The 24,234-nt window shown below is 35.1% G+C and overlaps 1 protein-coding gene across 1 annotated transcript in view; it reads right to left on the bottom strand.

Annotated features, from left to right (window-relative positions):
- Positions 1 to 24,234, bottom strand: part of KCNH8 (potassium voltage-gated channel subfamily H member 8) — a 192,800-nt gene that overhangs the window by 78,882 nt on the left and 89,684 nt on the right. Inside the window, exons 4-5 of the mRNA XM_086467639.1 lie at positions 16,666 to 16,793; positions 13,754 to 13,994 (exon numbers count right to left, since the gene is read on the bottom strand). Coding sequence (XP_086323765.1) covers positions 13,754 to 13,994; positions 16,666 to 16,793 — 369 coding nt within the window. The remainder of the gene's footprint in view (positions 1 to 13,753; positions 13,995 to 16,665; positions 16,794 to 24,234) is intronic.

Genomic DNA, 24,234 nt, shown 5'->3' with positions numbered 1-24,234 from the left:
GCTTTAAATTCCTCTAAGCCATCCAGCACACCAAAGGCTTATCAATGTGCATATGGAATTCACTGCTCAAGATTGAAGAGATTAGAAGGTTTTCTGCACAGCACCCCTTTCTACCTTCTTGTCAAAGCAATTTAGGACAACTTAGGACAATAACCCCTGTTAACATATATATATATAAAATTGAATAGGAAATGCTAAGTGCTTCTTTCTGCATCCAACTCATTAGATAAAATTCCAGAGGGAGGTGAGTGTGATCCATCTTTTATTTCTTGACAGCTTTCTGAGCTATACTTGGGTATAAACATTTTCTTCATCTGGGCAACCTTATTTACAGCATAGCTGGTGTGCTAAAGTACTTACTGAGAAATCTGTAAGGGAAAAAAAAACAAACAGAACTCCTGAGGCAAGAAATTTCTAAAAGCACAACAAAATCTTTAATGCAAACTTAGAAACAACCATTTCTCCTGAGAGATTTTATTACTTTTAGGAATTATATGTTCCATGGTCTTTTGGGGATTGCTGTTTAAAAAGTGGAAGTTTCTCTTTTTTTCTTTTTAAATAAATGTTTTCTTATTATTAAGACTTTGAGCAACTAGAATGGTAATCAAATTGAGGCAACAGAGTAGTTAGACATAAAAAAAGAGACAATAATCTGTTCTAAAAGTACCCATGGATTATTTAATATGTTAGAAATTGTCTGTGAATCTTATTGAGCACTAGCTTCTGCCTACCAATGACACTAGCTTATCAAAGAACAACTTGAAGTTCCACACAAGCATCAATATTGTAAAGCTTTGGAGACTCCAGAAAACTCCATGGCATCAAAACTAATGGTTTTCTTTACTGCTGAATTTGTGTTCCAAATGCCCTGAGATGAAGTGGGCTTTAACAATTTCCTACAGGATGAAGGTTGGGAATTTTACAGGTTATAGCTGTAAATCATGCAAGAGGGACAGACATTTAAACTCTGAGCTGATTGTCAAATCATACATGAAGTGACTTCAATATCTTTGGACAATTAGTGGGTCAAAATTTTTCTACGAGAGGTATGTTTGAATATATTGTCTTTAAGTATGCTCTAACAACAAACTTCAACCTGTGCAAGCTTGATACTGGAAGCTATGTTTGATGTGTTTGTTTCAGATTGGGACAAGAACTATAATCTCTTTTCTGCTTAGGCAGCTCTTATAACATAAACAATGAATAAACAATAATAAGCATTATTACTACAGGAAGAAAATTCTGAAGTTACCTCACTGTTAATTTTTTCCCTGTAAGCTGGAAAAATGTAATTTAAAATGATCTTGAAAACCACATAGATCATGTCACATGCTCAGGAAAGAAGAACAGGGAGCATAAATAATATCTCTGACATGAGCAATGTCATTAAAAAGTTACCTAAAACTAAAACAGTCACAGCAGAAAATATCAAATTGGTTGACTCACTGCATTCTGTGCTGAAACACAGCACACATATCTAAAATATCATCTTTATACTTGATATTGAGAGGAAGGAAAAGGCAAAGCCTCTCTATTCTTGTCTTCACAAGGAAAAATTCTGGGTTCCTATTTCAAGTTAGATAATTCAATTTCAGTAAAATTAGACAGCAAAAAGTCAGAGTTCAAGCGAACCAAAGCACCAGAAGAAGTTGACTATACTACTGACTTTAAGAAAGGCCCTTAAGCCATCTGTAAACTGCAAGGTGCCTTTTTTTCCACAGATTTTTACCATGTTTTACCATAGATACACCTGTTTTGTTAACAGACACTCATGCATTTTAAGCTGGCCCTGACCTATGCTGCAGACTTTTGCTCATTCCTCACTTACTGATCTGCAGGTGAGCCTGTGCGCTTAACAGAAACAAAGTGTGTCAGTCCACAAACCAGTAAGTAATTTCGCTGCTGTCAAAAACATAGGTGAACTTGACCTGGTAGCGCTCGATAGGGAGAACCCAAGATCTCCCATTTCAAGACTTGGAACAAGCAAGCACATCACCCATGCAACCCTCCCTCACCTCCAAAGATTTAAATAGAACTTTTTTTCTCCCATTATTTTGGCTCTAATTTCCACATCCATGTCAAGCAGAACAACACATTAAGAGAAATTCAATGGCAAATCAAAGGCCAGTCATCCTCAGAAAGACTGCTGCTTTGTCTCCCCAGGCAAACCTCTTACCTCCTTATCCCCTCACCTCCTTTTTTACATGCCTACTCCTTTCATCCTACATCCTCCAGCACTGCTCCACTCTTGTATCTGAACATTGGCTTCTGCTCCTCACACCCTCTGACCACATGTGCCTCTTGGTGCAGTTCCTTTCTCCTTTTCCAGTGCTACTCCTCCTTCTCTCTAGCCTGCAGACTATCACCTTCCCCTATCAACCCCACAAGGCAAACCGGAAGCCCTGTTAGGCACTAAGTCCCTAAGATGCATGCAGAGAAAATGAACAGTGACTGACAAATCTCATAAAAAACATTTGGTACAATCAACCTTAAACTTAAACCTTGAGTCTGGTTTATCTCCTGGTTGGATTCCGTGGCTAACTAGCTCAATCTGCAGATTTTCTCAGCCTATTATTTCCACTACTGATAATATATAGGTACATATCTCTTTTTTAAAAAAAATAAATTATTGTAAGAAATGTGATATCGCTAAAACTCATCCAAAATTACAAGAAAAGATTAAAGAAAATGAATTTGTATAAAAACAAACCATGTTTTTTTCAGCTATGAAGGTGTCTACATTATATCTATATGCAGTTGCAGTTCCTAATTTATTTATATATTTTTCTCCAGTTAAGCTCTTACTCAGTATCCACAGCAGTAGACATCAGAAGGCTGGGACCAACATTACCCTAATGTCTTCCAAGTTTGCAATTGCGTGGCTACGTGCTTTTGTGACATTTTCATTCTAAATTTCTGAAGCCAATACTGTAATCTAACTAAAAAGCTCTAACTTATTCCTTTCCCTATTTGAGTGTTCTAATGACTTTTACTCACCTATTTGTGACCTTTTTCTTTTTCACAAGCTTCCAGTGTGAAAATCCATTCCCTAGCAATTGTCAGTCCCTATGAAAAGACAACATATTTCGTAGCTGGGCATAAATAATCTGGAAACTCTGAACAAGTCCATGGGGTTTTGGAACTGTTTGGTGGCCTCTCTTGGATTAAAGTGCTGTAGGACATGTCATATGCTTTACCAAGCCATCCCTTTCTAGATTTCTGTCATACTCACATTGACACACAGACAGATCCACTCAGTGAATGGTTTGAAAACACCAATTTAAACTGGTGCTCAACAAAGTGGAAAAACGATTACATTAAAAAATGGAGGCTCTACTTAATTCATAATGCAGGTTGGACTCCTAAATGATATAAAAAGAGTGAAAACCATAAAAGGATATTCACTAAGCTATCTTAATCCTTAAGATGTTTTCCAGAACAATACCCCTTTTCCACTTTCGAAAGCACAATACATGTTTTGCATAATCTCAATTTCTAATCCCTCTTAAAAAAAAAAAAAAAAAAAGAGAGAGAAGCCAGAAGTAAAAATTTCTCTGAGGGTCAGGTCAAACCCTTTACCCATAAACAGCATGATTTTACCTGAAGCAGTTGATTTTCCTGTGCCAACATTTTTTTTTCTTTTTAACCTTGATATTTTTAAAAAATAAATGCTGCTGGGGTTAGACATATGGTCAAGCTACATCAGAATAACAATTTAGGATTAGTTAGAGGAGTCAATAACTGCCCATGGTGCACTTTTAGATTGCAGGTATATTAATCCCATGGATTTTCTGAGTAGACAGTTTCCTACACCACCTCCCTCTCCTAGATGGTACAACTGGCTCTTCTCTTATTTCTTTTTTTTTGTTTTTTTCATCTTCCTTTATGTGATTTTACATTGATTGTCTTTATCTAGCAATAGTTTCCCCAAAGTCCAAGCTCTTTGATCTGTCTGATTATTTGAGCCAATGTTATTTAATTATATATGGACATTGGTATTAGAATCTGGCCAGAGAGTTTTTAGGAAAGATTCCAGGAAATATTAGTGCTATATTGCATGAAGAACCATTTATATGTCCCTATACAAACTCTTATATTTTCTATCCTGCTGCTGCTATAAACGTAGATGTTCTTGATAAATCTCCTAGGAACAATTTATTCAAATGGAAGTGTGATTTTTCAACTCAGCGTGTCCCCTCAAAATGTCTAATACCACAATTAGCTTGACGATTTTCTTTCAGAAGATGACATGATAAGGTGAGGGAAATGATACTGGTTCTATACAGGAAAGGAAAGTAACACTTATTTTACACCTGTAGTTTAGAATCTGGACTATTACGAAGTCAAACAAGGTTTACAAGAAAAAAACAACAGAGATTAAGTAATAAAACCCCTCAATGTAGGGGTTTTATATAATATATACATAATATGTAGTAAAATATATACTGTATATAAGTAATAATATATAACAAAATAATAAGTCTTTATAACAGCCTGTTCGGCTGCTGGAGGAACAGTTTTGTTTTTTTTTTTTCTTTTTTAAGAAAGGTATAACAAACGGTGAACGAAGTAACAATCAATATAAACCACAGTAAATTTGATGTGAAAATCTAGAACTGTTTGGGAAAGAGAAAGAAATCACTGGTAGCCAGGATGAAAGAAATCTACAGGTTTTAGATGTATTAGGAAAGAAATGCTAATCTGCAGCTTTAGTTCCTTTGTACTAGTGGCATCCTATTATGAGAGAAGCTATCAATAATCTTGTAGAAAAACCAGAGGTATTAAATAAATCCTTATTTGGTTTTGGAATGGAAAAGCTGGGTTGTATCATATCAGACGTTAAATTACAATCCACTGTATCCTAACTAAGAATCAGCAGGTAGTAACAAGTAGAACTAAACACTTAACAGGACACCATTTTGCAGGTTGATGAAAAAAATACAAAAAATAAATTTGTCATCTACAAGCCATAGATGAATAAAATTGTGGATTCTGCTTTCTCTGAGGTCTTTGAGGAAGAGCTGATGTCCTTCAGGAAAGCATGCCTTATCCAAGCACAGTTTATTGAAATTAATATTAAATAGCTGAATTAAATATAATGTCTTATATTTAAGATTGAACTAGATGATCAAGATTTTTCTTTCTTATCAGAATCTTTAAGAACTGAAAGGTCATATAAAACTACATATAACTGAAATCTCAGATGTATTGTATTGACATAGGTAACAGTGAGAAGGAAGAAGCCAGCCCAAATTTTATACTGCTAGAAATTAAAGAAAGGAATATCTGAAGATATGAAGTGTAGGTCCCAATGGACTTGAAATCTAAAAAGGAATATCAAAAGCCGACATTGTACCAGCAGGAGGGCATTTTGTTAAGGAGAAAAAATTTTTCTCTTCCACAGCTTAAACAGAAAAAATAATCTTATTGATGAGCATGATCATTAAAGAAAATTATTTAAAAGGATTAGTGTTAGTCCTTAAGCAACAGTACATTTAAAACAGTAAAATTTGGCTATAAAGTATACCTCTACCCTCTTATTTTTCCTTGGGTGCAACTCCCAGTTAAATTTTCTCCTGACCATTAGCACATTAGAATATTATGGAAACAACTCTCTTTGGTTTGTGCGGGTAGGCACAGAGGTTAGGAACCTGATTTCAGAGACACATTACACCTCCATTCAAAGAAGCTCTCTTTTACGGGTCGTGTGGCTTTTGCTGGGTGACTAACATTCAGAGGAACAGAAACAGTTTAGAGCTAGAAATTGTTAAAATCCTCAGCACAAGGTTATTGCATTCATGATGTATCTCTGGAAGAAAACTTCTGCTAATGTAGAATGAATATAATTCATAGGCTTTCTTGTGTTAAAGTCACCAATGACTACACTAAGCTGTTGTACCAGTCAAATTTCTCCAGTGAAAAGAGTTTAATTACGATTAGACACCACTACACTAAGCTGTTTTACCAGTCAAATTTCTCCAGTGAAAAGAGTTTATTTACGACTAGACACCAAGATGCTTGTCACTGTACAGCACGAGGAGTGTCACAGTCCCTGTTCTAAGGCAGTACTATGACGTGTGTTCTCAGCCTTGCTCCTTTACAGTTTGACAAATTGACAACATTTTTAGTGATTTTAATGGACGAAGATCTGTTCCCAGATATGACAGATTATAGCAAAACTGATTCCCAAAATCCATTTATAACTGACAGACTGATCTGCTCTTCCTTACTATTTGTTCTTACAGTGGAAGGTAATGGGATTTTGAAGTCATACTCAAGTGGAAATACTGTTTTACTTGGGTAAATTTTCCATTAATATAAAAACCCGAAATCTGAAGGCATTAGGTGTTTGAATGGCTATTGCAGTAACAAAAGTTACTCCCTCCAGAAGTATAGTATGGTCAGTGTTCATGCAATAGCATGATATGCTGTACCAGATGCCTTATTTAGGCTGCTTTACCTACTACTGCGGGTATGCTAGGACACATAGAAAGACCAGCACACCAATGCTAAAACAGGGGTTTTAACTGCAACTCTTTAGTCTGCTGAGAGCCCAGGAATTCAAATCCCAGCATCACGAAGCTGAACAGAAGGCCACAAACTTAAAAAATAAAAGGTCACATTCTTTTATTTGCTTCCTTGATTTTCAGCTTTTTAGGTTCACCTTTTCAAGTCGCCCTCCTTAACTATGAGGGTGTTAAACAGGGATTAGCTAATCTCAGTTCTGCAATATTTGATATGCCAGAAAAGCATCACATATCATGACTTTTACAACCACATACTAAACATTGGAAAGATTTTCTTTTTTATAAACTATGCTCTACCTCTTAAAAACAGACTCAGTCCATGAATATACTGAGTAGCTAAAATATATTGTATTGATTTTTCTGTAAAGGAAGATACAGACTTCGGAGTCTTGAAAGAAAAGCAAAGAAATAAAAATGTTTCTGAAGAATGAACTGCTAGCTCTGTTTTTAAAAGAAGCTGGTATTTATGACTGTAGAAGTGTGAAAGTTCCTACATGGGTAATTTTCTTAATAGAACCTGAAGAAATATGTCAGAAAGAAGAAATTCCAAAGAGTGAAGAAACATCAGTCACATGACTTAACTTTTCATTGAATTCAATGTCTGTGAAACAAATATTCGGTATTTCATGAACACAGTTGACTTTACACAAATGCTGGAGACAGCAATGAAAAGATCAAAAAAATACAATATTCAGTGGGCAATGGGGCAAGTGCTTTATGCACTTCCAATTTTTTTACCAATTCCAAGGGGAAAACCTGAAATATTTTTCTCAGAAATTACCTCATGCAGCATGACAAAAATTCACATGGGACATTATCCATAAATCATAAAAAAAAAAAAAAGAAAAAGACCACATGCAAGCTCACAAAAAAAATGGTAAACTCTTAATTATCTAAGCATTTCGCTGGAAATAACCTAGATGTTTAACTAAAAGAGTTTATTCTTATTCAAAAACGTAGTGTTATTTTACCATCATGTTATAGGATAGTAAACCTAAATCAAACTTTGTCTGTAGCTATAGTGTAAGTCAGTCATACTCTGTGTAACAGGGTAGTTTTAACTTTCATATATTTTTTGAAAGGAAACAGAGTGAACACTACATACAAAACTATTACTATAGCAATTCCCAATGTGTGGATTGACCATAGGAGAAACAAATTATTTGTCTCACTGTTTTTTTTTTTTTTTTTTTTCTACAGTAGCACCATAGATTAGGCAAAGAAAGATGGAGTTGGTTCTTCAGTGCTCTTAGCATTTCTAAATGCTCAGAAGCCTGTCGCTCTGATGTTACGTGTCTCATTGTAAAATAGGAAGCAGGAAAGAAAAATAATCTGTCTAAAGAGATCCATTTAGAACAGCTGAGAAGTGGAACGGTTACTATATTTGCTAGAAGCACAGATGCAGAATATATTGACCCAGCTATAAGCTGCCTACAGAGCTCTCCCCAGAATAGTAAAGAAATACATACGGTAAATGCTGTGTATTTCAGCCTATACTCATGAGGTTGCCACCATCTTACACGTGTTTTTTAAAAGGCCTTTATTCTGCATAATCCACTTGCTTTGTTTTCGATATTGCTTCACAATAATAGATTTCAGAATGGAGCTGGTTCAGTACCTTTAACTTTGATAGTACATGGCACAATACATGAGGATCTCTTCTTTAACTGGTTCACCAGTAGTTTAAGTCAATGTCATTCATTTTGGCCTCAGGAAAAACAAGAATGCTCAGATGAGCAGTTTTCTTGGCTTAACTGTAAGATATCTCCCAGCTTCAAGAGTGGTAAGCAACATTTTGGGTTAGTGATTTCTTAAAACTTTGGTTAGATCTACAAGCATACTTTCTCTTCATTGTATGAGAAGCTGGCTAACAATGTGTAACGATGACATCACACCTCTGCAAATGAAGAGAAGGAGTCAGCAGAGCCAATACAACTCAAATTTTTGGTGTGCCTCCATTATCATGATATTTATCTGCATCTACCTGAAGATAAAGAAACATTTCCATGGAAATTATCACTTCTAAATTACTGTGGATTATGATTATCTCCTTTATGTCCAGGTAGATGTTTTAGTGCTTGGAAACAGTATGTTGTGTGGAGACTAGCGTCTCTCCTCCTTACAAGGGTATGTAAGGAAGGCTACTGGAAAATTTCTGACAATATAGTGGTCTTGCTAACTTCAGTTTGATGCTTTGAGTGAGAATCTTTAGGAAATTTATTATGGCTTTTCAACATAAACATTTTGTACTCTTTATTTACATTACTAGGTAATCTGTAGTCTATGAACAATTTATTATCACCTTCCCTTCCTAATATTAGGTGTATCAACAATGTCACTCTACCTGGTTTCATGCTTTGTTCATATTTATTCACAGACAAGACCATTTGATGCTCAGAGATAAATTCCCAGAGACAAATTCAAACCACTCCCTTGGCTTCTACCTAAATTTTAGCATATTAGTGTCTGAAAGCACACTTTCTAAAATATAGTTCAAAATACTGTCATTTCCTTTCAAAATGCACGAGTCCTCTTAGGTGAGAGGTCCCCTAGACACAGATACTGTTTTACATGACCTTCTGTATACTTGCAAAGATATGAAATGATAACCATAATAAAGAACATGACAGAAAAAAGAAAACAAACCTAATTTAAAGCAACTGAATAAATTCTACAGCTCTTAATATTATCTCATCTGATTCCAACAAATTTTGTTTAACATATGTTATTTTTGATACAATAATATACACACTTGAATGACTGGGTAAGTCATGAATGATGGTACGAATTTCTACTGGGTTTGTACCATGTTTTTAAATCTCTACATATTAAACATCTGAAACTCAAGGGCTTCGTATGATTTAAGACAGTTTTGGAAAAATTTTGAGTCATTTACATTTGTGATAGACACTAATGGGCCAACAAGTGTCTTTAATCTACAGTATCATGCAATATAAATCACAGCTTTAGGGCTTCTAAACATGCTGCTTTTAAAAACTGAAATTGCTGATAAAACACTGCTAAATAATACTTAACAAGAGAGAGAGAAACACAAAGAGAAGCTATCTTAGTAGCGGTGATTAATTTTCTTTCTTGAAAGTGCAAGACAGATAAAGTCTTCAGATGAGTATGTGTGTGTGGAGAGTGGGGGAAGGGATGGGTATGGTTATTTTTTTTTTCCACAGGTAGGCAAAATATTGCACTGCAGAAAATCACTTAAAATTACTGCCACCATTAAGTTTATAAAAAGTATAATTTTATAGCTATAATTAGTACCCAGGGTTCTCCGTCTTCCACTAGAAACTGGATGATCCACAAATAGAAAACTAAAATTAAAAGTTAAAGGTCGCTTATTTTCCCTCTGTAGTTGCTTAGGCCACCTTAGGAGACAATATAGTCACACAGCTTTGATCTTATCCAGCACACAATGTATTACCATTATCCTGAAAGTCTATACATATTTTCTCTGAACCATTGCATTTATCTCAACTCCTGTTGAAGACAACCTATTCAAATAGTCCTGTGAGTGAGTCTGAGCATTTAGCAAAAAAGTATTGATAATTTTTCTGGTAATGTTACTTTCTTCAATTGAGGTGTTCAATAATGTTCTTAAATGAAAAAAAAAATATCTGAAAACTAGAACAAAACAGCTGCAGAAAGAAAAGCACTTCACTGGATAGTCATGGAAGAGTAAAAGTTATGCAATCAGGAGGTTATTATTAATGAAATGGAATCAACTTGGAGAGAGATTCTCCCACATTTTCTCCCCAAAAGAGAGAAAACTTTACAAATAAGATTGGAAAGTAACCAAGATCCATTATGCTTCCTAGAAGTATTGCAATTTTAGTCACCTAGACATACCTGTTCACAAATGAAGGACCCAGCTACTGCCTATGTAAATTAAGGGGTATAACCTTTGAAGTAAATAATGTAATAAAGCAGTAATATCACTCACCAGCTGAAACACTCTCTAAGACAATTTTCTATGTTTGCTTAAATACACTAATGTTAAGATGTTTTTCTCTCCACCTCTTTATGATTTTAGGATACGTAAACCAGTCAAAAAATCTAAACCTAAACTAGTTTACACTATCATTGGATAGAGAAACCAAATTATTTATGTACAGGGGAATGTTAGAGAAGATTTGCACACATTACAGAGGAAAAGAGATCTGAAAGCACACTCAAACATCACATCATCCAAATTACCAAAGCACTAGCAAATACAAGAAACATCAAGAGAAAAATAATTTTAACTTAATTTGAGAAACCTTAGTTGTGTTCCCCCTCCAACCTCTTCCCCAAAGACATCACAAAAGGGGTTATTATTACATTGTTTATCTTCTGCTTATGTTTTAGAGAACTTTAAAGGCTAAAGCAGTTAAAGCTCTATCTAGATGTGCTGTTTTCTCACAAATAATTTAATTCAGATCAATACTCTTGTTTATAAGCACTCCAAGTCAGCAGAACACTTCCATATGTACTTTTATTATGCTCAAGCACATGTTGACTCACAAATTTGATAAGCCTAAACAATTTTTTTAGCCACTAGATTTGTTCAAATTCTTCCCCTTAAAGGAAACCCTTAGCCTCTACCCTATTATGTTCCTTGAACTGATGTGCAGACAACATCTCTCCCTTTTATTGTCATATCTTCACTGCCTTTAACAACACAGCTTGTCAAGTCCGAATAAGAATTTATGGAATTTATGTGAATAAAAGGAATATTATTCTATGTTCTGAGAAATCCTAATAAAACCAAAGCAGATAGCCTCTTTTTCTCCAGTCCACGATTACAGAGTTGTGATACCTCAATCTGTGATTACAGAGCTGTAATACAGCTGAAGGCCTCATCTTAGACAGACCTCCCCATTGACTTTCTGAGGCAGAAGCGTCATAAAAAGAATTTTACTCAAGATTTCTCATTGACTTTTCTTAGAGCACACAGATCAAAAAACACATCAAAGATGTGTTTGTCAGAGCCACAGTGAAACAATACCCTGAAACTTATGCTTAAATTTATGTTTGCTGTCAGTCGTACTACTTTCAATTCACTTACACATGTTCTGAGACATACACATTCAACATTTTGACAGACAAGGGACCATCAAGAGGTGACTATAAACAGTATTTCCTTTAAATTCACTCAGAGATTTAAATGCAGTATGAAAATATCCATAAACCTTTTGCCAGAGCCACAAATTTAAAACCAGATAATAACTTTAGAAACAGTTCTTTTGGGGAAAATTGAGCCATTATTGAAACTGTGGAGAAGGAATATTGATATGCTACAGTACAGTGTTTGTGGTTACCAGTAACATAACTATGCAAAGAAGCCTTACACTTTTCTTTGAATGTATTTAGTTATGACCATAGTTTGATTTCCTGGATGATAGACCTTAAAGTCTAATCAGAAAATATGAAGCAAAGTTACAGAACATCATCTTACTTGTATTTTTCTTACCCAGCTACTCTATTGATCATAGAGATAACACTGCTTTTGACTTACTGATATAAGAAGTCCGTATTTCCAGCAAAGAATATAAACAGAAAAGTAGCACTGAGCAGTACACCATCTGTCTTGCTTCAAATGAACACTACAGCACATAAATCAGTTAGAATCAGATTGTACTCTCTTGTGTTCAGATTCTAATAAACATTCATGACACAAACCAGTTATCTACACCGATGTGGGGTGAAGGATATCACCATTATCAAAATATCATAACCTTGAGTCTACTGTTTTTATAAAGACGTACAGATAGATCAAGTGGAACTATTTAATTTTGTAATCTTTAAAATGGAACATGGAGTCATTTATGACTACTAGAGTAATAAACTTTCTTTTTACAGAAAGATGATCCTTGGTGGTTTGCATTGCAGTATGCAGGTTTCTTATTGCAGTGCTTAAGTATTATTGAATGCGATTTGCCTGCATTAACATGAAAGAGTCCATCAAGATTTAATAGTGAGCATAAAAGGGGAAAATTAGACCTTAAACCTAATAACGAATCAATGTCCAAAGGAGGAAACACAAATATTTATCCATCATAACATCTCATTCTTCCACCAGCAACATCATCTCCTAGTCTTACTGTCTGCAGTAAAGCTGTCAAATAAATGGAATAAACTTTTCAACATTTTCATAAGAAAATCTTCTGTTAAACTAAAGACATTCTGAGTTTTTTCTTAGTGCTTAAGAATTTTCCAGGGTTTTTATTGTTCTCCCAGAGAAGATCGTAACATTGCTTTTAATGTATGAGTTAAGCTACTTTTTTCAGGAAAAAATACTGAAAAGGAAAGTAGAAAAGAAATTTCGAGTCTGAGGATGATTTTGTTCTTTTGTTCATTTTCTTTCTCTCTTAGAACCCACCCTAAGCCTTTTCATATTCAAGAAAGACATACTCAAATTTGCTTTTTTCTTTAAAAGAATAACTTCTTCATCTGCATGTTATCAACAGATCTGAGCTATGGTTCGTCAGTGTGACAGCACTGAGTGGTATTACAACAAGAAAAACCTGGGGAAAATCTTGTGTGACTCTAGTCAGGGATTCTTTTCTATGTTCACAAAGAAATTGAAAAAAGATAATATAAAAAGGAAACTGCTCTGCTACAAGGCCACTACTAGATATGATCTTGTCTTCTTTTTAATTTGTTAATGGTATAAGAATTAAATGGACCACTGAAATAAAAATTTTAGAGAATGGACCAGATGACAAGCTGCAACCTCTTAAATTCTATTCCAGTATAGTGGAATATGATACATTTGCATTATTGCAATATGAGTTTTACTCTTATGTGCTTAGTTTTTAAAATCCAGTGATTTTCAACTTGCTGTCCATGGGTCTTCTAAGTGTTTGTGAAAGGTAATAGAAAAAAAAAAAAAGTACGTTATGAACAACACTATGGTAATTCCAGGGCACATCCCTACATTGGGAAGGTTTTAGGCGTCCACAGGGTGAAACAATGGTTTTTAATCTTCCTTGAGGTCAAAGTTCCCTTTTGAGTAACAGCAAGACTACCTGAAGCAATTTAAATTAAAAAAAAAGAAAAAAAAAAGAAAAAAAAAAGATCTAAAGTTCAGACAAGCTCTCAAACTATAAAGCTAATATTGATTGTCTTTAAAATCATGAAAATGATGATTATTTCCTTTTCTATCTTACACATTCTGTGAAAACCTTAGATGTCAAAAATGAGATCCCAAAGAAACCCCAAACATATCTTACCGATGATAAAAAGAATTTCCACTGCAATGTCACTGACAGTTGTGCTTCGAGTTGTAGACAGCTCATCATGGCCAATAAAGCAAACATTGTAAGGTACAGTCACAGCAACATAAAACGTTGCCAGTAAAATAAGCCAGTCCCAGCCAGCTTTAAATGTGCTAAAATGCAACAGTATGAATTTGGATTTTTTTGCATCTGAAACTTTGTATTCTGGAAATGCTGGTTTATCTACAAAAACATTCTGAAAAGAGATAAAAAAATGAAATGAGACAAAACAATAATTTGATCATAGAGACGCATTTCTTCCAACTCAGCCATTAGGTTTTTTTTAAAAAAAACATAATGAAATATGACATACTCATATGCAGGCAAGAACTAATGCTATTTTTTTTCTAATGTAGTCCTCACAGTTACATAGACAGACGGTTCTGTAGATGGAGTAACTTTTGTGAATGTTGAGGCAGGAAGAGGATTAATAAGGAACAGATTAAATACACTGAGTAGGGAACTGAATCTGGTGAACTATTTCTTCCTCTCTTGGGTGAATTCTGACTGAAGAGCAATGTTTTTCTGCTGGACAGATTGGTTAAATCTTTGTATACGTGAGGACATAGTACTTCAAATACGAATAAACATACAGAAAGGAATAGATGCTGCTGAAGATAAAACATCCTTCCTATAACTGTTTTAGAGCTGTAAGGAGGGTGTTTCAGACTAACTCTAGCCTGGTCCTGTGGACTGAGCAGCTGTTAATACTTGGAGCACCTCTACTAGTTTAGTTCCTGAGGGAATCTAATTCGTGTGCCTGAAACTGCTATGAACCAAAGCACAATTGGTAGAAATAACTTTTTGATTCTCTTTAAAATTTCACTCCTGTTCTAAACCAAAATACTAATATAGGTGCAGCATAACACGGCTCCAGAACGGACTACCTTCACTGTTAAGACTATATCTAGCTGGGTCATGTGTCTCGAGTCTTTGTCATCTAACCAGCAAAGGTCTTTGCAACAAAGACTTCAGTCTTAAGCATCAGTTTTATAAGTTCTTAGCTTTCACCTTTCAGAATTTTAACAAAAACACTTACCTTCCTGAAAAGCAGCATGTGGTACATGAACTGTCTTGTATTATTTACTAAAAAAATTCTTGCTCACTGTCATTGTGCTCCTGGTTAATTTTGTTCTAGTAATGAAGAGCATCACAAAACAATATTGTGTATTCAGCAAGCTAAGATAAATTCTGATCTTGAAGCTATTCATGATGAATATAAAAAGACAACAACTGCATGACTGCGGACTTAATTACATTTGCCTTGCCTGCCACAGACTTTCTCTTTGTGTGTTTCTTTTGAAATACTGATGTCCTTGCTTTCTCCATTCTTGGTTCTCATCCGTGAATCTTAGGGGCTGAATTCTCGTTGCTGTTAGCGTCAGCCCATTTTTAATCACAGAGAAGAAAATGTTCCTCTCATGACTTCCGATTCACGGCTTTAATTTTATGCACTAAAGGTAGTAAATTAATCTGAAAACAAATGTTTTAAACAAGAATAATATCACCTGCACTAGGATTTTGACAGTACAGAAAAGTCATCAAAAACTACTCCAAAGCCATATTCCTAAAAAACATTACTATACTATGAAAATATCACTGGAAGACCTGGTCATAGCTTGCAGATTTAAAAAAAAAATTTTGCACTTTTTCAACATTTAACATTTTGTAACATTTTTAGCTTTGTAAACCTTTTTTTAACATTTAAAATTTACATTAAATGGAAGTGTCTGTATGCTCTTTGAGGCATATACCAGCTGTGTATTTTCATGTCCTTCATCTATATCGTTTTTTCTGCTTCTAATTTGTAATGTAATAATGTCTAGGGGGATGTATCTGCACTGCTGCTTAATTTTGGCAGCCAATAAAAGGAAAATACCCAGCAGCAGATCACCTTTTCACAGTGTTCATAAACAACAAAAAAAACTACCCCAAAAAAACCACCTGACCATTTTCTTCCTGTGGCTATGTCAAATATTTTAGCTTTAAGATCCTAATGATATATAAACAAGAAACTAAATACTGTTCTGAGACTGTAAGAAAAGCTGTTTCTTTTTTTCTATGGCTGCTTCTAATAACTATAGGCTCTCACTGTTGGAACAGGCTCTTAGGTATTATTCTAGTAAGTTTTTATATGTACATACTGATTTCATACACATCTCTAGTTTTCAACTGCATTAATTTTTCTCCTGAAACATAGTTCAATAGAGCAGAAGAGTTATTCTTTCTCCTGAGCGTATTTCTTTAGAAGTCTTTCTGCTGCTATATTTCTGGTTTTGTCGATTGTTTGATTTGGTTTTTGCAAAATTCACAGGGTATTTATGAACTTACTTATTAGTTACAGTTACTAGGGGAACACAGAAGTAAAAAAAAGAAGAGCCATTACTGCTTCAATTAGTAAATTAAAAGACAAATTTACTCTGCACGAAGTTGGAGATATTCCATGAAAAGTTGTCTGAATGAAGTGTGACCTTTTGGAGCTTATACAGCATAGAGATTTTCAGCTAGAGTAATACCTTGAGTTTCTTCATTTTTTTTTGGCAAATAGTAATTATTTAAATAAAATAAATGGGACAGTAAAGCAAATTCAAATCTAAAATTGAGTTCTGAGAAATTTTATCATGTGGCTTCCCTGGGGTTAAGTAAATATCTGTTTACAGTATGGCTAAAAACACTGTCTTGCTATATGAAGTGTAACAGATACCATAGTAGGCAGAACTGAACTTAAGTGAACTGCACTTTACTACTTTTGTTACAGTAAAATTATGACTAGGACATTTCTCGGGTACTCACAGACCTTTTACAGCACTTAAAAAAAAAGACAGTACAAAGAGTACATTTTTGAAAAAGAGAAGAATTACACCTACATTATTAATTTTTAATTTGTTCTTTTCTCTTCTTTGTAGATGTCCAGAAATATGATAAAGGACAGCTCTACTCCGTCTTCGCGCTGATTCAAAATGTGACCCTGCTCTTCCTCTTCCTTTCCATTTTTCTGCAGAACAGAAGTGAGAGTCCATTAAACATCAGGAAATGGCACTTTAACCTTTGGGAGCTGAACTACTGACATTTGAGACTTCAGTAGAAATAGGGCTAGTTGTAGAAATTATATACACCTTTTCTTAGTTTTGCTCAATTTGCAGTTAAGAAAATAAAATCCTTCTCTTGAAGGGCAAATAAAAAATCACTATGAATTTTTTACTGTCAAATGTCTTCACACAACTCAGAAGCAATTAATTACAACATGTGATTTCATAGAGAAGAAAAATGTACTCTTTACTGTTTCAGAAAATTAAATAGTAATTACTGACCAGAGCAAAGCATGGCTAGGAGTAATTACTAAAAGTGTCCTTAAGGTGTTCCTACCCTCTCTTATTTCAGGGAAAGACCAAAAAAACCTCTTGTGGTGTACTTTTTAAAAACAAAGAATTTGACTCGTATTAGGCTTTCATTATGTCAGAATATGCTAATTTGCAAGCTTGCTCATTAGTAATATCCAATTCTTATATTCAAGTGTTCAGATTTCTTTTCCCACCACATGGTCACGGGCATAATCACTCAACACATTCCCTGGTGACATGAAATCCGTTAAGAGTAAAGACTGAACACTGTTTTGGAAAGATTTGTGGGTTTTCCCTCCATTCAGATGTCTGTAATTGTCAATCATGGGATAAAATTTTGTTCTTTCTTATAAGCAGTACATTCAAAGTAACTCCAGTGACTCTGATGGAATTACAGTGAATTGATGCCAGAGTAAATGAAAGCAGACATTTTGTGATGTGTTAGGATTAAGAAAAAGGGAATGATGGGAATAAAGGAAGAAGCTGTCTGTCAAACAGGTTTAATTAAAGTCAAGTCAACGCATACAAATTAATGGGGGGGGGGGGGGGGGGGGGGGGGGAGGGGGAGGGGGGAGAGAACAAAAACCAATTAGCAGAGCCAGAAATTAACAACAAGCAAAACAGCAACATCTTGAAACCTGCCTTGAAAAACAAGAAAGATTTGAATTATAGAAGACTGATGTATTTTTGGCTCTACAACACAAAACCATACGTAACAAAAAGTGTAGGAAGCTAAACTTTCCAGACTTCTCAGTGAAGAATGTTTCATGTAATTTATGGAAGAGCCCTCTCCAGTTGAGGATTTCTTACATGTCAGTAAGGAGGAGAGAAAGAAGGGGGAAAAAAAAGAAAAAACAAAAGAAAAAAAACCTTGGACTGCAAAACCAAATAGCTACTCAAAAGCTGGAGTACTTTCAGCACCCTCAGTAATGCAAGGGTCTTCCTCTGTGGAAGTGGAGCTCTACCTCTTGTCAGCCTTGAAGGCCTTTTCTTTAGCCTTCCTAGATCTCCCATGTCTTTTTAAGGATAATCTTTTAGTAGCTCCTTTTTCCACAACAACATGCAGCTTTCAAGATATAGATAAAGCTATCCATAATTCTACCTCTTTCCAGAATGGCAATAATTACTATAGAGACAGCTAATGTACACATATTCAGCTAAAGTTTTTTCTTTTTTCATATATATATATGTTGATACTGATTTTTCATTTTCTGTCCACTCTCTAAATAAAAACAGGTTCCTTATAAGTTTTTTCATTTTGTGTGCCAGCAGCCTGATACTGTTCCGCAATAGATGGATGCCATCTTTCCTATGTAGTTTTAGCATTCTGGCCACTATATTCTGTACTTATTAACCTGTTCAGTCTGTGGGGCTTGATATGGCACTTAGAATCATACTAGTTGCATATTTGCACAGCAAGTGACTTCCACCACATGCCGATTCCACTATTTGCAAAGGATCTATGCTACCTCTGTGTTAATATTGGAGGTCACTCAACTCCTAGAGACAGCAAAGCATGGATACAAAAGGAAAGTGTGACATTCGTTATGAACTAATAATATGTTTCTTTTTAAACAGAAATGGTAAAGATTTTTTTATTATAGTTATTAGCAACGAAAAAAATATGAGTTGCCTGTGCAGATAAGATGTCATCAGACAGTGCCATCACTGGAGCACATGTCAGTATCTTAAAACTTAAACGGTGAACGACATTTGTGAACTTTCCTGCTTTCTGATCTTCCTAGTGCCTTTAGGAAAAGAGGCAAACCTGATTCTCAGTAAACTACATTGTTCACCAGGTGTGCCTTTGTACGTGTGCAATTACTGTCTGTAACCTTCAATCTTTCCCTGTCATACGCAGTTTACAGATCATTATTCTGAAGGAGACAATTTATTTTTTTATAAACACCCAGCTATTTATTTCTGATTCTTAAAAAAGATTTAGGTACCCGACAGACTAGCTTTTGTCTTTCCATGGCTGATCTTAGCAAAAAGGTACAATAGTGTATCTAACCATAAGCAGAAAAACACTTTAAATACAGGTATTTTATTTTTACCCTGTGCTTAAAATCAAAAGGATTTCCCATCTGCGAGAAATTGTTCTAAAAAAAAAATCTCAGATTTTGGGCTCCATTTCCTGGTGCTTCTACACAACCCTTCCCATGTGATGATAATGCCCTCCCCCCCCCCCCCCCCCCCCCCAAATAGCTCTTAAAAAGGATGCTTTGTAATTTAGTCTTAACTCCCCTTTTTTTTTTGATCAGAAAAGCAGTAATTGATTTTTTTAACTCTTCTTGGTTGTTTTTTTCTTTCAAACGAGATTAGATATAGCAGCACAACCGTCATACATGACGACATCAGAAGTCTTTTCTAAGAAAAGAAACTAATACCACCACCTTTTTGTTTATCAACATTAGTCTCATAACAGCTTAAGACTCCTTAAAATCTTGTAAGGGAAGGTTGCAGTAAAAAAAAGACAGCCAGACACAAAGCCTTTGTAACTTTGTTGACTTTTCTGTTTGTGTTTATATAAGAACATGAGGCATCAGTCTTCCACTTAAAATTAATAGAAAGTGGCGGCATAACTCTTTTCTTGTCCCTTTGGGAAAAAAAAAAAATCTACTCCTTAGGTATAAATCAGAAAAATAAAGCCTGATAACTTCTGATAAGCTCTACTTGGTATATGCTGCCCTAGCAGTGCAAAAGAACTGTAAACTCAGCTTTACTGACCAAAGTTAAAACCAAATCTATGTCTGCTCTCCTTCAAAGCACGTCAGAGTAGTCAGAGCATTGCATGGATATAGTCCAGAATACTTTATGGTTTATAATGTTCACATTCCCTAGATAAAGTATGATATATTTGAATCCCTGAAATGCATAATAAGGTGTTTAATCATCAAATGGGAGATAGACTCATACTGTTCTTTCAGTCATGAATTTCAGGTTGTAACAAATAAAAGATACCACAAGTTCTCCCTGAGGCAGAGCTGGACCTGGAGGAGGGATGCTCAACACATTGTCAAGGGAGCCCATTGCAGCCTCTCAGGAGAGCTGAGATGGTTACAGGAACTGGCTTATGGCCCAGGAACTCTTCCACAGGCATGAGCAGGCTGCAGCTGAATACCAGCCTGCTCTTGTTCTAGGTCTCCAGCCCTGTGCTTGGATGTAATTGGGCAGGTATAGGAGCTTCCTTGGAAAGTAAATCCACCACATACAAGCAGAACCACCATAATCTTGTATAGTGGACTCAAGCTTTCTACACTGAGTAACTCTGACATGACCCAGAATCATTATGCTCACTCCACAGAAGACAAACTGTGTCATGAGAGAGCCCATGAAAGGCATCTCTCTCCAAATACTGAAGTAAGCTAACTTGCTCTGGCCAGAAAGGTTGTACATTATCGACAAAAAAATTCTCAGCTTTGATATTTTTCCTCATTTTTCACAGCATTAATTTTTATCCCTTCGAAAGAACTGCCTTCACTTTTTCCTGAGATTATGCATTATCACAACAGAACATGCCTTAATTAAAACCACTACCTAGATTTCCCTCTGGTGTGATTAAATACCCAACATACTCTTTTATGGAATCACCTCCCAGTCTGATCATGGATCATTTCAACAGGAAGTTTTCTATATAAGTGTACATGGATGCAAAAGAGGAAATTAATATCTAGCATTTCATTCATATTACACAGCAAAATCCAAGAGATTTATATCTTTTTACCTAAACAATCATAAAGGTAGAGAACAAATAAAAGCTACCAGCACCTTTCAAATTTAACCAACACAATATACTGACAATATGTGAGTGAGTTAGAGAGGGGCGAGGTAAAGTAGTCTGGGGGTTTAGTCCTGGAAACATGCACACATGGGTCACTTTATTCACAGAAGGTAATTCTATCAAAATCCAGTGTGACAGAGTTATCCTAAAGTCCGTGAGGATGCAGACTTGGACCTCTTAGCACTATTTCTGCAATTTTTTTCACTCCTTTGAGTACAGTAGCCATTGAAATGGTAGAGTGCACCACCAGGGACAAGACCATAACTGTTCACTGTTTTTTTACATCTTTGCAACCACATTAGCACCATGCTCAAGGTTGTATTCCAGCCCCAACTACTTAATTATCACTGGTGTCCTGTTTGTTTGCCAGGTGGGTCTGTTAGGTTTTGTGTGAGATTGATTCAGACACAGTAGTGTATACTTTTACAAACTGACTTACATAAAACAATAAGATGACTTCTTCTTAGCTCATTTGAGGTCTAGAAGCAAGTATGAGGAATAAATAGATAAAATTTTTATTCTACTATCATTTTACTCAGAGGACTGGAAAATCTGGCAGAGTGGCTAAGGACATTTTTATTTATTGCATTGTTTACAAAGCTAAAGTCAATCATGAGATGAAACAGCAGCTCCCACTTAAGAAAATTTATCATAGAAATAATATCCTTCTGAATGTATGAATTAGATTTCCTTTTGAACAACAGAAAAAAAGTAGAACAGGACAAATGGACTTTCTTCATTCCTAAGAAGGATCTAGTTATGGACAGACTTGAAGATATCAATGGTGCTGCTTCATGTACATGCTGGAGCACTGAAAACGTGTAGTAACTGGGCTAACACTGTGACTTCAAACTACTGCTGGTTGTACCCTTCCCTCCTCAAAACACAGAGAGAATGGCATATTCATATACCTGCATGATCTCCTCTACTGCTGTATTCTGAAATCAGGCAGGGAAATAAACCTCCCCCATTACCTTTCCTGTGTATTACCCTAGGGTGTCATAATCCAGCCACTTGGCCCAATAGTGGTGAGATGTTGTTAACTGGGAAATCTTGTATGTACTGAACTGTTCCTTTTTGATCCTGCATTCAAAGAACCATTTATTAAAGAATTTCTGCATCATTTATTAATCTTACAACTCTTTCTGTAAAAGGCTTCCTGTAAAAACTGCAACCAGGATTTTCTGTCCTTTTAATTCAAGCTCATCACTTGCATCACAAGGTAGGGAAACCACAGCAGAAAGTGTGATCTTTTCATGGACACCCATGAATAGCCCACATGCCATGAATTAAATACAATGATGTCTACAGGAAGTACAACGGTAGTTAATCATATCCAGTATCAGTAACACAAAATACATAGGTAGTCCTTAAAAAAACAGAAATGAAAAAGGAAGAAAATTCCAAATGGATCAATTGGGCTAAAGCGATGCAAAAGGATTCTGAATGGATGCAAAAATCCTTCAAAAACAGATTGTATGGAAGGCTGCTATGAATTTTTCTAGCCTTTTTAAAACCTTTAGCTAACTTTCAGGTATTCTCTAGGGGACAGCGCACCAGCAGTTATCAATAAAGAAAGAATGATAAAAGCTTGCTTTGGCACAATGGGCAATAGGCTGCAGGAGGTCTGTTGGTTGCATGACATATTCGTTCTGTCAACAACAACTGAATTTATTCACAGAACTATTAGACGTATGGTAGATCCAGGCTAGCCTCTAGTGCTTTTTTATTCTGTTGACTGATTAACTGATTCAATAAGAAGATTTACTTAATGCACATAGCAGCTGAAAAACTGTAAATTATTATTACAGAATATTTTTTAAAGGGACCAGTTTTATACAGAATCAATTGTATGACTTTCATCATTTTAATATTGTGCCTTCAGAGAAAATTCAACTTCAGACAAGCAGAGAAAAGAAGCAATAGTATGCATTACTACTGTTTCATGGATCAGAAAGACCTTTAAACAGTGGTATGCTTATGAGATAAGAAATCCTTAACCACATTTTGGGCTGCTGATTCTTCCACCATTAAGAAAAGTAGCGTAGGGGGAATAAGACACACAAAGACCAGAAGAAGGGTTCTTTCTCCACCCCCATTTTAGTGGCTGACGGGTGTACACTCCTAGATGAATAAATGAATCTTTTTTAGATGCCAGTATTTAGGTCTATCTCATAAAATTCAGAATTAGAAAAAAAAATCCAGGTAGACACACCTTTCTTCAACTATTTCTAACATACTGAGATTAATCAAAACTCTGAAAGTGAATTGACTTTAAGCTACCTCCCCATTTATTAACACTACTACCTTCTCCCAGGTTTTACCTAAAAAGTTACAGAATCTCTTAAATCTCTTATAATGAAGTAAAATATTCCAACTCAATAATAACTGTTTCAAAATTGCATTAATATATTCACCAGCTTAGTACTACACAATTAGAAAGAGGTCTCATAAATGAGAAAATTGCCATTTTCACTATGCCACCAAATTTGAGACATTTCTATAGATTTAATTGAAGTGAGTGGTCATACATACTTCTCATAGAACAAAATGTAGTGTTGAATTTACAGCTGGGTCATCACTTATTCTTTCAGCTGTTTTTTGATGTGACTTTTATTTCCTGGAACAGCTTATATTTCCCACAGTGAATGTTAGCTCATGGCAAAGTGATATGCTCATTTGTCATTGTGAACAAAAACATAACTGTAATAATACAGAAAATATTTGAATTTTTTTTTTTTTCAAAAAAGCCCTAGAGCTTAAATATTTCCAGTTATTTAAGTCACTGAGAAACTTTTCATTGACTTCAGCAAGTGTTAATCTCTGTCTTCCTGTGTAAAGATGTAGTATTTAGGACATAATCTCACTGAACCGGAAGGTTTTCTTTTTTCTGTTAATTCCATTAATTTAATCACATACTTTATTTTCTGATATTTTGTCCTCCAGAATATTTGAGGGAGGCTATTTGTAATCTGAGGTGATAATAATTTCACAATCATTGACCTTTGCATAAATTAATTTAAAAAAAATCTGCACAGAACTTGATAGTAAAGTATAACCTTGCTCACTTAAGTAAAAATAAGAATATATACACTTGAATAATTTCTATCTTGAAATGAAAGCAAGCCTTTGAGAATGAAGAGTTGTTTTCTTAATACATTTATCTACAATTCAGAACCAGATCAGTCATGTATAAAAATGTTTTGTGGTCAGTGCAATTTGTTCAGAGTCAAAACAGGGGAAAAAATAGCTTTTCAAAAAAATTTAATTTAAAGAGCTAAGACATATATAAGTTCAAAACCCTATAATGT

The sequence above is a fragment of the Leptosomus discolor genome, chromosome 7, assembly GCF_034619465.1.
Source record: "Leptosomus discolor isolate bLepDis1 chromosome 7, bLepDis1.hap2, whole genome shotgun sequence".
Classification (NCBI taxonomy): domain Eukaryota; kingdom Metazoa; phylum Chordata; class Aves; order Leptosomiformes; family Leptosomidae; genus Leptosomus; species Leptosomus discolor.
This window is presented reverse-complemented; position numbering and strand designations above follow the sequence as displayed.